Source organism: Coregonus lavaretus, assembly GCF_964263955.1.
Source record: "Coregonus lavaretus genome assembly, chromosome: 11".
In the NCBI taxonomy this organism is placed as follows: Eukaryota; Metazoa; Chordata; class Actinopteri; order Salmoniformes; family Salmonidae; genus Coregonus; species Coregonus lavaretus.
In genome coordinates, this window is record NC_139998.1 from 16,009,525 (window position 1) to 16,026,106 (window position 16,582).

Consider the following 16,582-nt stretch of genomic DNA (forward strand, 5'->3'; position numbering starts at 1 on the left):
TACATGGTTGGCTGTAAGGGCATTCAGTCATTGTTGAGAGGCTGGCTATAAGGGCATTTTTAAAGAAGGAACGAGAAAGGGAGAGAGGGAGACACTCTTCTTAGTTTACCTTTCACTTACTTAGGTAATGCAGCTAATTTAGCCTACTCAACAACTTGACTCATACAGAGAGGAATGCTATTTATGTTAGCTAGCAGGCTAAGGCTATCCAACACTGCAACTCTTCCAAGTCAAGGTAAGTGTTCGGCAGTGGTGGAAAAAGTGTCATACTTGAGTAAAAGTAAAGATACCTTAATAGAAAATTACTCAAGTAAAAGTGAAAGTCACCCAGTAAAATACTACTTGAGAAAGTATAAAATTATTTGGTTTTAAATATACTTAAGTATATTTTAGCAATTACATTTACTTTTGATACTTAAGTATCAAAAGTACAGTACCAGTCAAAAGTTTGGACACTCATTCAAGGGTTTTTCTTTATTTTTACTATTTTCTACATTATAGAATAATAGTGAAGACATCGAAACTATGAAATAACACATGGAATGATGTAGTAACCAAAAAAGTGTTAAACAAATCAAAGTATATTTTAGATACTTCATAGTAGCCACCCTTTGCCTTGATGATAGCTTGGCATTCTCTCAACCAGCTTCATGAGGTAGTCACCTTTCTACAATGTAAAAAATAAAGAAACTCTGGAATGAGTAGGTGTGTCCAAACGTTTGACTGGTACTGTAAAAGTGTAAATCATTTCACATTCCTTATATTAAGCAAACCAGACGGCACGATTTTCTTGTTTTAATTTACGGATAGCCAGGGACACACTCCAACACTCAGGCATAATTTATAAACAAAGCATTTGTGTTAAGTGACTCTGCCAGACAAGAGGCAGTAGGGATGACCAGGAATGTTCTCTTGATGTGTGTGAATTGGACCATTTTCCTGTCCTGCTAAGCATTCAAAATGTAACAAGTACTTTTGGGAAAATGTATGGAGTAAAAAGTACACTTATTTTCATTAAGAATGTAGTGAAAGTTGTCAAATATAAATAATAAAGTACAGATACCCCAAAAAATACTTAAGTAAAAATACTTTTAAAGTACTACTTAAGTACTTTACGCCACTGGCTTTCGGTTTTATTAATGTATTGCCACCGAGGCCTGCTGGTGTATCTGTTAAACTGCTTGCTGTGCACTGTACTGCGTGATCGTACACTTGGATTGTGGGTTTACTAACGTGTTAGTTCTACTTTTGTTGACTATAACATTAATATGGTGACAACAATGTAGGCTGTGTAGTGGTTAGCGGTTATGGTAGGAAGGTTTGGCTTGGAGAGGTTTTTCACCTGGTCAGAGACAGCTGTTGTGTTGTGCACTGAAGTCCACCGGCAAAGGGAAAAGGTGAGAGGAGGAGAGCGCGTAGAAGGAATTATACAGCAAGCAAAGTGAAGATGCTGTATGTGGCTGCTATGAAAGTGAACTGTGTGGTCAGGGGTGTATTCATTCCTCTGATTCTGTTGCAAAACGGAAACGAACGAAACGGGGAGGGACCAAAGTGAATTTCTCCAATAGAAACAGAACGGAACATTTTGCAACTGTTGGGACTAATGATTACACCCAATGTCGGCTAGATGCAGGCAGGAGTTTGCAAGTCGGTATTGAAAGTGTCACTGTCTGTCATCTTGATTACTCCAATTTGTCTCAACCTCTGCACCTACGTTATAAACGTTCATTTGTAGGCTAGGTTGTAGCTACCTCATGATGGGTATAGGGAAAATGTGTGTATCATGTAGTGGCCTAAACCTATCGATTGTTACATTGAGCTGGGTGAATGGAATATGAATGAGTCATCCAATGTGCTCTAATGGAAATGATGCCATGCTAATTTAAATAAATCGTCCTCCCTTATCTTAAACGCCACCTACCGCCACTGAACTGGACATGTAGAACAAGTCGTTCTGCTGTCAGTACAGATACTGTGCAGTGTATTCATTACCGTAACAAGCCCTAGGGAAAAGAAAAACACACAGAAATTGCTTGATCAGGCATGACTGTAAAGTGCTAAAAGGGACACATGGGTTGAGTACAACTGAATGAAAAGCAGAGCCAGGCCCATGACCTAACCATGTGAATCTCACCAAGACTGTGCTTGACTTGTGGAGAGAATAATCATTGTTGTGGGGCAGTAAAGGGATAACATACCATGACCATCTCTGATACATCATCCCTGACTCACTTCTGCTCGTATCACATTATGACTGGATCCAATCCATTGTTTATGTGCTCAGTCCCTTGGCCACACTAACAAGGCCACATTCCCACTGTTATGTCAGGGATGGACCATAGGCTAGGGCTGGGACAGCAGGGGGAGGGAGAGAGTGAAATAGAGAGGGCGGGGTGGGTATGACACGCCAGTGAGAACTCCTGTGAAGTTCAAGCTCCATTACTGTGACAGCGGTGTGTGGGTTCACTTCCCCCTTCTTTCTCTCCACTCCTCCCTTTCTCTCTCTCTCTCTTTTTGGACTCTTTCTGGGCTTCTGACCTTGCTCAGGGAAGCACTTACTGTATAGTTGCTGGGTTACAGTCAGGTAGGTCAATTATCTTGTTTTTTGGTGGTGCGTGTGTTGGTGCGCGTTTGTATAGGTGACTGTGTGAGAACATTGATCGTAGTTTAGTAAGAGACTGTCGGTCGCTGTTTGGGGGGATTGAAGAACTCTGGACCGCAGGGAAGGGCTTGCGTCTCTGAATCTGGTTTTAGCCGTGTGGTGAAGTGTATGGATATCTGAGTTGACAGTTTGAACACAGTGGCTAGAACACAATAATCCCCAAGGTCCTCTATGACTGAGCACTTGGAGGGAAGATTCTGTGCATTTTTCTGTTCTATCTATTGTGCACCATTTACAACCAAGTGGAAATCCCGAACTGCCTCATGGGTTTATCGCTTATTGAGCGATTTTGATTGGTTGTAGTTATCACTGTAAATCTGATGGGAGGCAGATTGATTTAGATGACGGGTACGTCGTGCCATCCTCGTGATAGTGGTCCCTCCTGCTGTGTTTGGTGGCTCTGACGATGACCATGCCTTTTTGTTTAATTACATTAGGAAACAAAAAGGATTATGACCCCAATGTCGTGTTCACTTCATTGGACAACAAGACCAGCATCTCTTAAATCCGACCCGGCCATAGGAATGGGGGGAAGATGAGTAAGCAAGGGAAATGCAATACACTAGGGAGACATTTTGAATAAGGACCGCTTCTGACACAAAATAGACTAGCATGGGTATGACTGCATTTGAACCTGTTCACTATGAATGGTTTGGGTCTGTGACATACTGTAACTGTGTGAGAGCCTAATACCCTATGTAGCTAGTCTAAGAGTGAGGGGTGTGTCTGTATTAAACATGGCTGGTGGAAAGGTCATTATCTGAACTTTGTCCTTGAGAACACCCCTACACACCCTCTCCCTCATCTCTCTCTATTTCTAGCCCTGTCCTTCAGACAGCACTGACTGCTGTCCTTCAGCACGACAGTGAAAACTGCTGCGTGTGTTCTGACGGGGCCCTTCAGACATGATGTATTACAGACGTTGTCATGGGTGATACAACTCCTGTCGCTAGGAAGTGACCGGACAAAGGGTGTCTCTGACACCTTGTCTAAGGTTGTCTGGGAGAGGAAGGCTAACATTTTTAGAAAATGAATGCAGTAATATTAGTTTCATTTTGGTGTGTCCCTCAGAAACTGCTCGTGACAAGTGTGCTTATGTTGCTCTCTCAAATTGCGCTTGACACCTCAGTTGCTGCGCACAATAGTAAAGTTACTTGCTAAAAGGCCACAAACTGGGCAGCTTAGTCAGGCAAATGCCCATATACTTTAAAATATAATGAATTTCGGTTGCCTCAAACACAGGCACAAATCATATTTGGGGGGGGGGGGGGTGCTGAGCGTGTTCTGGTCTGTCTGGGACGCGTCAGGCTGCACAGCCCTTGGCCATGTTACGTAAGAGAAATGTCTCTGCTGCTGGGGTGGAATGCTGAGTGCATCTCTTTGTCTTGTGGCGACGGGCTCTGCTGCAGAGCAGAGGAAATAATCCTCAGAAAAATCACCAGAGGCCAGATTGGCCTACTTATAGTTATAGCCTCCCAGAGCAGTGCCACCTTTGTCAACTGCTAACAGCAGAACCCAGGTCAGATCCCCACTGGAGGATGGTCAGTCCTACTCGCTTCACAGCGTTGGTCAGGGCATCACTGCTAATGGCTGAACCCAGGTCAGTGTCTACTGCTGCTGCCTAATGCAACCTGCGTCACAAACACTGACACAGCGAGAGCAACACAACCTTTGGTGCTGGACATCTGGTCTCAAGGTCCTCTGTCGGATGCTCCGAGGCCAAGCACAGTCCCGCCATCTGGCTGTTACCAGGTTCTCTTGTTGAAGCCCTTCTCGGAGATTAGGAAAAACAGGTCATTTTAGTGACGTGTTAATTTGTAGAAGACATTCATCCATGTGGCTGTTCCCATCAGGCCAGCTGCTTCACATTAACCCTCCTGAATGGCTTTGATCCTGGATAAACCTGGGGTTACAGTGCCTTGTGAATAGTTATGCACGCTCAAGTTCTGTTTTTTTGGTCTTGTTTGTTTCACCAAAAATATTTTGCATCTTCAAAGTGGTAGGCATGTAAATCAAATGATACAAACCCCCCCAAAATAATTTTAATTCCAGGTTGTAAGGCAACAAAATAGGAAAAATACCAAGGGGGGTGAATACTTTCGCAAGCCACTGTATAGGCCTACACCCAGCTGCAGCCAATCTAACACAAGAAAGGCCATTCCTCTTGGGGGCAGCTGGATCCTTTTTATAATTTTTTATGAAAGCTACTTCCTAAAAGTGTACATGATGTCTTACTCCTTTGACACGGTAGGTTAGAATAGCTTCATTGCTCTTTAGTGGTAGTGGATTAATTGGATGAGGGAGGAGTGATGGGATTAGGGGCATTAATAAAGGTGGAATCCTGACTGGGGGATGTAATTATGTCAATGACAACTCTCTTGGGCAGCTATATTGAATGATCAGTTGATTAGTGAATGGCCATTTATGTTACTGTGTCCAATGGTCCCTCCTAGCAGTCAATCCACTTTGACGGCACTTCATAGCAGCACACGACACTAATTGAGAGGAATTGTTAGGATGGGTTCCTCGGGCTGAAACAGACTCACTACTATGGCATTATAGGTTAAATGTAAATGTAAGATTCCGTTTCTCAGAAACAACTGAGGAGACAGAGGAAGGTTAGACAGCTCTGGGCTGGCTGGCTGGTTCAGCATGGAGCCTGATGTCAGCATGAATCCCTCAATGTCTGACTACCAGGAACTCTGCATATGTAACATAACATTAACAGAAGTCTTTACAGTATCAGGTTATCTGCAAAACACCCATACCAGTGTCCATGGACTTAATGGCAAATCTGTACATACCATTGTAGGCTAAGCATTAAAGGTCCAATGCAGTTGTTTTTTTAAATCTCTATATCAAATTTCTGGGTAACAATTAAGTACCTTACTAGCTAAGTTTCCATCCAATTGGTGACAGATATTTATGCAAATAGTCTAAAATCTGCATAAAAATGTGCCTTTTCCCACCAGAGATGTTTCCATCAAATTGACTTGTTGCAGATTAAAGGCTGTGCGTGATGAGGTAGTGCACATAAAAATAACTTTTGCGGTTAAATTGTACAGAATAAAAAAAGTACAGATTTAAATGGGTTTCCATCGCATTTTCAGCTCTACTGATGGTTTTCTCACCCAAAATGTTGCGTTACGTAGCGAGTTTGCCCACTCTGGTGCTGTATCCACGCGCTGTTGGCTAGAGCTTGCGTATAGCCTACATGATGAGATTATTATGGACAAAAGAGAGATTTATTTGTCAAACAGAAGCCAATCATCGTTGATCACGTCACCAGAATAAGACCCTCGATATTTATTGGTAAGGAGCATCAACATCACCTTGCACTTTCACCACCCTGTCAAGTTCATCATGACTTATTTAATCTGTAGCCTAATAAACTGCATGCTTTCCCGATGGACGAGTCGTAGTAGGAGGACCACACATGTCAACGCGTGATTCCAAGTTTACGTCGATATAATATTTGTGCATAAGTGTTTCTACCATTTCTCTCGCATAATTCATTTTACTGACACAAAAAGGTCCCACCTTGTCTAGCGTGTTTTGTTGACATTTGGAGAGCTTACCGAAACATTTTCTGTTTCCATCAGGCCTGTCATTACATTTTTATTCAACATGTACTTTACTCGCATAAAAAGGTGGGTGGGGAAACCTGGTTATTGTGATTTTGTTTTCAGTTAAAATGGTCAAAAATTAATAAAAATAGCTTCTTTAATAAAGGGCAATTTCTCAAGCAAGAATTTTGTTAGGACTGTCTGGGATTTGTCGGAGTAGGGAGGGGAAAAACTAGCTGCTATTGGCAGATTTAGAACTATTTTTCTTATTGGTCTATAAACTAATTTACCGCCTAGTGATATCACCAGGCAGGCCAAAACTCCATCACACTGACATTTCAGGCAGTCTTTTCAAACGGGTATTGCACTAAAAGGGCATAACCATTTTCACAGCATTATTCAAACCTGTGTGGGCATGTACAAAACATTAGGAACACCTTCTCTTTCCATGACAGACTGATCAGGTGAATCCAGGTGAAAGCCAGGGGTGCAATTGCATTTTTGTCCCCCACAGTTTTATCATTGGAATGTGATACAAAACGAGGCAACAGTGTGCTTTAGGACCATGCGGATGCCTCCGAGCGGTTGGGTAGGCTGTTTGGAGTGTTTATCTGACTGGATAAAAAATTAATTATGAGTCTGTCAAGAGCTGCAACGCTGCAGGGTTTTTCACACTCAACAGTTTCCCGTGTGTATCAAGAATGGTCCACCACCCAAAGGATATCCAGCCAACTTGACAGAACTGTGGGAAGCATTGGCGTCAACATGGGCCAGCATCCCTGTGGATGCTTTTGACACCTTGTAGAGTCCATGCTCTGGTGATTTGAGGCTGTTCTGAGGGCAAAAGGGGGTGCAAGTCAATATTAGGAAGGTGTTCCTCATGTTTTGTATACTCTGTGTGTGTGTATATAAAACACAGGAAAATCACGTGTTTGACTGCACTGGGCCTTTTTAACATTGGATAAGAGGACAAAAACCAATGATCCTTTCACAATATCTTATGGAGCAAAGAAAAACAAGTGAAACAAAGTCAGCCAGTCTGTAACATGACTTGAGTTCCCAGTTCTAATATTTGTGTTGGCGAAGAGCTGTGGCATGTTTAGGTGGCAGGCAGCAAGTCCCATGTGACTGAGACCCTGCTGGGAGAAGAGGGGGGGATGTGTGTTTACACAAACTACCAGCTCTGATTCAAGTGATGCAGGCTTCCAAGTCTTGACTAGAAGGATCTCATACAGTATATTAGATGAGGCTGTACATGTGATACTAGTGTGGGGATGAAATATTGCCCTTCACTGGTGATCAAAAATAACATCGGAGCCTAGTATAGCTGCAGGTAGTCTAGCGGTTAAGAGTGTTGGGCCAGTAACTGAAAGATCTCTGGTTCGAATCCCCGAGCTGACTAGGTGAAAGATCTCTGTGCCCTTGAGCAAGGCACTTAACCCCAATTGCTCCTGTAAGTCTCTCTGGAGAAGAGCGTCTGTGAAATGACAAAAATGTAAATGTAATGCCTATGTAATCTCTAATCACTCACAACCTCACTGTACCTTGACTGTGTTAAGGCTGTGGTAACTGTTCATAGGTGCAGTGGAGCCTAGTGTCATCCCTGAGATTAGGTTTAACAGTGTGTGTGGCGGTATCACTCCCCTCATTGTTTGTACAGGGGTTTTAACACAGCATTGTTGAGTGGTACATAGTGCCTTCAGAAAGTATTCACACCCCTTGATGTATTGTACACCTATTGGTAGATTGGTAAAAAATAAAACGGCAGACTTTTTGAATATTCCTTTGAACATGGTGAAGTTATTAATTACACTTTGTATGGGTTATCAATACACCCAGTCACTACAAAGATACAGGTGTCCTTCCTAGCTCAGTTGACAGAGAGGAAGGAAACAGCTCAGGGATTTCACCATGAGGCCAATTATGATTTTTATATGGCTGTGATCGAAAACTGAGGATGGCTCAACAACATTGTAGTTACTCCACAATAATAACCTAAACGACGGAGTGAAAAGAAGGAAGCCTGTACAGAATAACAAATATTCCAAAACATGTGTCCTGTTTGCAATAAGGCAGAACTAAAGTAATACTGCAAAAAAATTGGCAAATTAACTTTTTGTCCTGAATACAAAGCATTATGTTGGGGGCAAATCCAGCACAACACGTCACTGAGTACCACGCTTCATATTTTCCAGCATGGTGGTGGCATCATGTTATGGGTATGCTTGTCATCGGCAAGCATACACATAACATATAATAAAAGGAATAGAGCTAAGCACAGTCCTAGAGGAAAACCTGGTTGTATGCTTTCCAACACACTGGGCGACAAATCCACCTTTTCAGCAGGACAATAACCTAAAACGCAAAACCAGTGGAGTTACTTACCAAGACGACATTGAATGTTCCTGAGTGGCCTAGTTACAGTTTTGACTTAAATCGGCTTGAAAAGGATAATGTGCAAATATTGTACAATCCAGGTGTGTAAAGCTATTAGAGACTTACCCAGAAAGACTCACAGCTGTAACCGCTGCCAAAAGTGATTCTAACATGTATTGACTCAGGGGGTTGAATACTTATCTAATCAAAATATATTAGTGTTTGATTTTCCATTTAATAAACACATTTTTAAAAGTATTTTGTGTAGATTGTTGACAAAAAATGACAATTAAATCAATTTTAATCGCACTTTGTAACACAACAAAAATGTGAAATAAGTCAAGGAGTGTGAATACTTTCTGAAGGCACTGTAGTTTGGGAAGAGCTGTTCCTGTGTGGGGCTGCCTGACTTCCTCTCAGAGGAACAGTGTACAGTTTGTCTTTCTGTGTGTGTGTGTCCCGCAGCAAGGGTGGAGAGCTTTGTAACACGCCTGACAACAGCTCACAATACCTCAAAAGTCTGCTGTACAACAGCGACTGTTTTTTTTTCCAACTTGGTGCGTGTGAAGTTATTGGAAGGTGCTGAAGAATATAGGTGTTTTCACACAGGGAGTGAAGCTATAAGGACTACAGGTGAGGATATCTCAGGTTTGGTGTTCATTTTCATATGAAGTAGCCTAAATATCTAGATTTTATTTCACTTTGATTATCTGCTTATGCTCTGTCCTAGTGAGTTAAAGAACCACAGATTTTCGCTTTTAGTAATCTCAAGTTTTCAATGTTTTTAGCTGCTAGCTACTGAATAATTGGTGGTCTACTTAGCCTGCTGATGGAGATGTCTTTTATTAGTGCTTTACCATATGTTCTTTTGAGAACATCATAAAAATAATAAATAGTTATATGGCTTTAGTAACTGGGTGAGGGTCTACTGCTGATTATTTCATTTTGACGTAATTTGCCTAAAGACCCAATGCTTGTTACGCCCAGATGGAGACCTATTAATGTGGCCCTAACACATGGCTGCCCTTCTTTATCCAACCACTGAAACCTCTGCCCAGAGAGGAGGGTTTTTAGAAAAATGATGTAAACCACTCTCCCACACACAAATCTGCTTACACCCAGAGAGTGAATGCTAGGAAGGGTTGGCATTAGTTTTAATCCCCTGCCTGGCCTCCCGGGATGCAGCCTGGCCTCTGAGAGAATGTCCTTGTAAGGAGAATAACCTTCATTCAGGCCATAGGCCCATAGCTCAAACAACTGTATTTTACATAGATACAGTATAGGCCCCATTTTAGTTAGGAAAATGTTCTGTGAGTTCGATGCAAATAAGTAGTCATTTGCAAGCCTGTTTGAATGGAAGATAAGTGTATCAGAGCAGTTATTTAGCCTGCCTGAATGAACCGTAACAGTTTTAACCTTATCTTTTCATGGGGGAGATGTGGATTAGGCTGAGTCAGTTAGTGCTGTCAGATCCATCCTGTCAGGTCCACGGCACCCTGCTACCCCTACTGTGCTCTGGGAATTCAGTCTGAGCTCTGAGGCAGCCATTTTCACACCGTCTGACACGCGATGCAGCCACCTTAAGTGCTTATGTTAAAGCTTCCTACACAAAGATGTCCCTTTTTTATGAAATGTGCCTGAATAGCCTCCTACTAACATACCTACCGAGGCACATATTGACATCTAAAAAAAAAACAGTGCATTCGGAAAGTATTCAGACCCCTTGACGTTTTCCACAATTTGATACGTTACAGCCTTATTCTAAAATGGATGAAATAGTTGTTTTCCCCTCATCTACAATCTATACACTACCCAATAATGAAAAAGCAAAAAAAAGGTTTTTAGAAATCATTGGCAAAAAAAACTGAAATAGCACATTTACATAAGTATTCAGACCCTTTACTCAGCACTTTGACGTACCTTTGGCAGCGATTACAGCCTCAAGTCTTCTTGGGTATAACGCTAAAAGCTTGGCACACCTGTATTTGGGGAGTTTCTCCCATTCTTCTCTGCAGATCCTCTCAAGCTCTGTCAGGTTGGATGGGGAGCGTTGCTGCACAGCTATTTTCAGGTCTCTCCAGAGATGTTCGATCAGGTTTAGGTCCGGGCTCTGGCTGGGCCACTCAAAGACATTCAGAGACTTGTCCCGAAGCCACTCCTGCGTTGTCTTGGCTGTGTGCTTAGGGCCGTTGTCCTGTTGGAAGGTGAACCTTCGCCCCAATCTGAGGTCCTGAGTGCTCTGGAGCAGGTTTTCATCAAGGATCTCTCTGTACTTTGCTCTGTTCATCTTTCCCTTGATCCCGACTAGTCTCCCAGTCCCTGCCGCTGAAAAACCTCCCCAATAATGCTGCCACCACCATGCTTCACTGTTTCCTCCAGAGGTGATGCTTGGCATACAGGCCAAAGAGTTCAATCCTGGTTTCATCAGACCATATAATCTTTTTTTCTCATGGTCTGAGAGTCATTTAGGTGCTTTTTGGCGAACTCCCAAGCGGTCTGTCATGTGCCTTTTTTGCGGAAGAGTGGCTTCTGTCTATCCACTACCATAAAGCCCTGATTGCTGGAGTGCTGCAGAGATGGTTCTCCCATCTCCACAAAGGAACGCTGGAGCTCTGTCAGTGACCATCGGGTTCTTGGTCACCTCCCTGACCAAGGCCCTTCTCCCCGGATTGCTCAGTTTGGCCGGGCGGCCAGCTCTAGGAGTCTTGGTGGTTCCAAACTTCTTCCATTTACGAATGATGGAGGCCACTGTGTTCTTGGGGACCTTCAATGCTACAGAAATGTTTTGGTATGCTTCCTCAGATCTGTGCCTCGACACAATCCTGTCTCGGAGCTCTACGGACAATTCCTTCAACCTCATGGCTTGGTTTTTGCTCTGACGTGCACTGTCAATTGTGGGACCTTATATAGACAGGTGTGTGCCTTTCCAAATCATGTCCGATCAATTGCATTTACCACAGGTGGACTCCAAGTTGTAGAAACATATCAAGGATAATCAATGGAAACAGGTGGACCTGAGCTCAATTTCGAGTCTCATAGCAAAGGGTCTGAATACTTATGTAAATAAGGTATTTCAGTTTTAATTTATAAATTTGCAAACATTTCTAAACACCTGTTCGCTTTGTCATTTATGTACAGATTGATGATAAAAATAAATAATTGTATCCATTTTAGAATAAGGCTGTAACAAAAAGTCAAGGGGTCTGAATACTTTCCGAATGCACTGTATAGGCCTAAATGGAAGTATTGGAGCAGTGGCCCGCGGGTGGTTTTATTTGGCCCCAAGTTTTCTGAGCAAAATAAATACTGTAAAAACACCAGGAAATCAGCTCCAAGTGATTTTAATTTGGGAAATCTGTTCCCAAGTATTTCCACGCATGATAGAAGAGACACGTGATCATTTAGCAGACGCTCTTATCCAGAGCGACTTACAGTTAGTGAGTGCATACATTTTCATACTGCCCCCCCGTGGGAAACGAACCCACAACCCTGGCGTTGCAAGCGCCATGCTCTACCAACTGAGCTACAAGCAAGGTTTGAAATGATATTTGAGTGAAATATTATATCTGTTTGGGCTCCTTGCGGTCAATTTGCAGTTTACAAATGATTTGTAGTTATGTTCCGGCCCCCCGACCATCCGCTCAAGAAGAAATCGGCCCGCGGCTGAATCTAGTTGAGGATCCCTACTCTACAGCCATAAGGACTGATAGATTAGATTCCATCAGGCTTCTGACCCAGTTGTTAGTTCCCATCCACACACCACTAGGTGGGATGAAAGCCATAGCATCACAAGCATTGTAGAGAACAATATACAAATAACAAGAGACCAAAGAAAAGTCAATAAATACCAACATTTATATTACACTATAGACAAGTTACATTTTGACATACTGTAGACACTGCTTTGATCATTTGCTATTTATACCACAAGAAGAGATTATGCATACAAACAAAAACCTGTGTCACAATAGCTTGGTTGGGAGTATATATCATTACCACCTGTGTTTTTGATTGTTTTCAAGCTTGTTCCCATTGCCCTATATTCAGTCACCTAAGAGCAGCTACGGACCTGCAGCTCTCTGAGGAGACCTTTTTAGAAGTCTCTGTCACCTCTATCAGAATTATTTGAAGTCCCAGTGAATAGTAGATGCACCTGTTCTAAAGAGGTTTTACTCTAGGCGATCCCTCCCACGGGCTATGGCCCTTCATCAAGACCAGGGTAGGGGCATACAGGAACTCTACACAAACAAACTACAGAAGTCTGCATTAGATTGTGATATCCTCAGTGGTTTCCTTAGAATGATCAGCAGGAAGTTAAGTCAAGACAAAAGGTCTGTGATAACGCAGATGACGTACTGTACTAGCCTCAGATGGGCTGATGTTGGGCTTTTTCAGGTGGTGACTGCACACTTGACCAAACCACATCAAAGTCTTTGTATTGCAACTCCTGTCGAAAATATAAGTGCAAGATGTGACATTTACTTTGACATTACTGAGGTGTGCGTCACACATTTCTACTGTGATATTGCGTGAAAATTCACAAGAATTGGGAGGATCCACACCTTTCTTAGAAGTGGGCCAGTAGTGCCAGAGGTTTTGCCCATTTTTGAAATGTCAGTCTTGTTTATTTATCCACAATGTCATAAGATTATTATATCCCACCCATCAGCACTTTATTAAATGGGAAAATGCAATGCTTGTTATTTTGTGGTTCCATACTGACCACTGAACTTTCTCTCCCTCTCAGGGTACAGTGTTTAGCCTGGAGGAGGAGCAGGGCTTGACCATAGCCGAGGACAGCAACGACATCTACATCCTGGCTGGAGAGCAGCTTCCCACATCGCAGCTGGGCACCGGAGACAACAGTGGGCCGGACAGCTGGCAGACAGAGAGCTTACGTGTGTCTCTGGCAGGCCACGAGTCCTGGGCACAGGTTGGCATGATGGACCACCCCGAAGACATCAAGAGCCTGGAAAGCAACGAGGGCACCCTTGCAGAGGAGCGCAGCGAGAACAACTCTTCCAACTCTGACATCGTGCACGTAGAGCGAGAGGACGCAGAGGAGGGTGAGGGTGGGGCAGAGGAGCCTGAGCTGCAGGAGATCATGCTGAGCGTGCTGGGCACGGAGAGTGAGCTGGCCGAGCTGAGGGCGATGTTTAGGGATGACACCCCGCCTCCTGTCCCAGCAGCCCCAGAGCCCGTGGTGGTAAATCTGGAGGAGTCGGTCGTCATCGAGACCCCTGCTCCCCTGTCGGCGGTCCCATCAGAGCCAGAACCGCGTGCCCCATCCACTGACCCAGTGTCAGAGCCCGAACCCCCTGCACCAGCCCCTGTGGTTGAGCCTGAGCCTGTCCCTGTTGTGGAGGCAGCACCCCCATCCCCCGCCAAGGTGCCCCCTACTCCCCCACCAGCAGAGCCAGCCCCAGAACCAGAGCCAGCCCCAATGCTAGTCACAGCAGCACTACCCCAGCCAGAGCCCATTCCAGAGGAGCCCCAGCCTGAACCTCAGTCAGAGGCTGTGATGGAGCTGGCAGCAGCGCCCGTCCTGGAGGCACCCCAAGCCCCTGTGGAGGCCCCTGTGGCCCCAGCCGAGGAGGCCCCAGTGCAAACGGAACCAGAGGCCGAGTTGGAGCTTCCAGTGCTGCTTTACAGTGGAGCTGCCCTGGTGGCCCTAGCTGCTGTAGTGGCTTTGGGAGTGCTGACCCACCGGAAGAGGTAGCCTAGCGGTGCTCCTGACCTGGGCCCCAGACCTCACTTCCTCCCTGGTCCCTGCCTGGCTCACTGCTGGTAATCTGGGCTGCTGTGCTGCCACTGCCAGGTGTACACACCATGGCAAAAATAACTTATTTTCTCTCTCTGTTTTGTTTTCCCCCGTTCTCATCTCATCTGACGTTTGATATGTTTGTCTTCAGTTGTACATTGCTGCCTCCAACCCATCACCTCAAACTGGAAAGGACATATTATACATTGTCTTGGTTTCTCTATTGTGCGTGGTTCTGTCCTGTGCCATCTGGATGCACGTCACAGATACAAGCAGGGTGTATGTTACCCTCTGGGCTGGTGCTTGGGGTACTTCTTTGTCCTCAGAGCCTAGTGGGCGTAGCTCAAGTCAGAATTGCCAGGAAAGCGAAAAGGGCACCTATTCCAATAGATTTTTTTATCTAGAATGATTAGGAAAAAAGTATGTTCTGACTACCTTATGTCCTCTGAAAAGCAGGTTGAGGTTTAGAATAGATGAACATGGTTATGTAGAATCCTTTTTTGATGGCAGTTAACAGATTATGATTAGACTGAATTTGTTTTTAGAATTATGTATGTGATATTGGGATATAAGATTCACTACTGGAGACCCTGATGTGTCTGTAAAATAACTATCTGCAGAATTGAGCCCCATAAAGGGACTATATTGTTCATATAGCACTTGATTGAGATTATTAATATCACACTAAAATGTGAAGTAGATATATTTATGATCTACTCCCCCACTATATTAAAGGCTGATTGCCAGTGACTTACTACATCAGCTGATGATAAATTTATTATTTTGTCATTTTGGGGCAGATTTAGGAAAATGAGGGATTCCGCTTTAAGATGTGAATGGGATGCCTTGACGCAAGGGTATATATTTTCACATGAATATAATATATTATCACTGTACCTCATTTCAGTAATTTAGTTAACAGACTCCTGTGACAAAATATATGTTATCTCTTTATATAGTGTTGTAATTTATGGTCATTATAATTGCAATGAAATAGATTTTTAATAGTGTCCTAAAAAGAGGACGAGCTGAGGATAAAGATTACCGCAGCTCACAGCCAGAGTGGGATACACAATTGAATTTTATAACTTGCCATCTCTTAGGTTTTGAGGGGATTGTGATGATGGGTGAATGTTATTCACCATTCCAGGCATGAAGATGCATCCTTGAAAATAGATGTTTAGAATCTCTGGTATAGAACTGTCATTGGTCATTCAATTGTGTGCTAGTGTGAGTGAAAACATCAACCACTCCTAAAGCCAGTTTAACCATGATGGCACCATGGTCAATGCTGTTCCAGGCACTGTGTTCTGTCGACAGGGAATGGAGGGTTGGGAATGACTGCACCAAGACATACTTTCTGTCTCTGTCTGGTGAATTTCATATTCATATGTTCAACTCAAATTGTGTCCAAGAGGGATAAGAAGGTTTAAGATTGACAACATCTTTCATGTTTAATATTTCAGTCTACTTGATTTAATCTGAGACTATATCAGAAAGAGAAATTGAGTTGTCTTGAATCAATTTATGCTCTTATTCCCAACTCCCCCAGTCTGTTAGTAAATAATAACATGCCTTTCTTCTGCTACTTGGTCCGCTGTTTGTCCCATCTGCTGGCCCAAACTGCCCACCCAGCACTGCCTTGCCATTCTGCTGTAACCCCATAGCATGCCTACCTTTCTACAGTAGAGACTTCTAAACAAAGATGAACAGCTGTCTGCTGGCTTCTTCCCACTACTAGCAAACCTTCTTATGCTCTTGAAAAGGTCAGCTCCCTCCATTTCTCAAGTCCGAGTGGAGGTCTATCCAGAACTTGAAGAGTAGGAACAACACACGCCAACCCTGCCACAGACAATCAACAGAGCTAACAAAATTACCACTAAGGGAAACCTCATATCTTCCTCTGTTCGTTGTGTACAATGTGAATCCAAAAATAAAATCTGCACTGTAGGCCTCGAGTCAAGAGTTTAAAAAATAAAAGGTGTATTTTTGTGTTATTTTATTTTTTATAACTTTGCACACTTTGGGAGCATGAAATGTGAACACTTGATCTTAATGATCAAGTAGTGATGGCCCTTGGACTACAGTTAACTGGTTGTCCAGCTTTGTTCTGTTCACTGGTTAGTGAATTCCCACTGCTTGGTTAATATCAGTGCTGTAAAGACTCACATAACTCTCACTACTACACGTCCCGCACTGTTGCTTAGCCAAGTGTAA

At 43.4% G+C, this 16,582-nt stretch overlaps 1 protein-coding gene across 1 annotated transcript in view; it reads left to right on the top strand.

Annotated features, from left to right (window-relative positions):
• Positions 1–16,355, top strand: part of LOC311136926 (bcl-2-like protein 13) — a 32,945-nt gene extending 16,590 nt beyond the window's left edge. Inside the window, exon 7 of the mRNA XM_084171243.1 lies at positions 13,352–16,355. Coding sequence (XP_084027369.1) covers positions 13,352–14,323 — 972 coding nt within the window. The 3' untranslated portion in view covers positions 14,324–16,355. The remainder of the gene's footprint in view (positions 1–13,351) is intronic.
• The last annotated feature ends 227 nt before the right edge of the window (positions 16,356–16,582 follow it).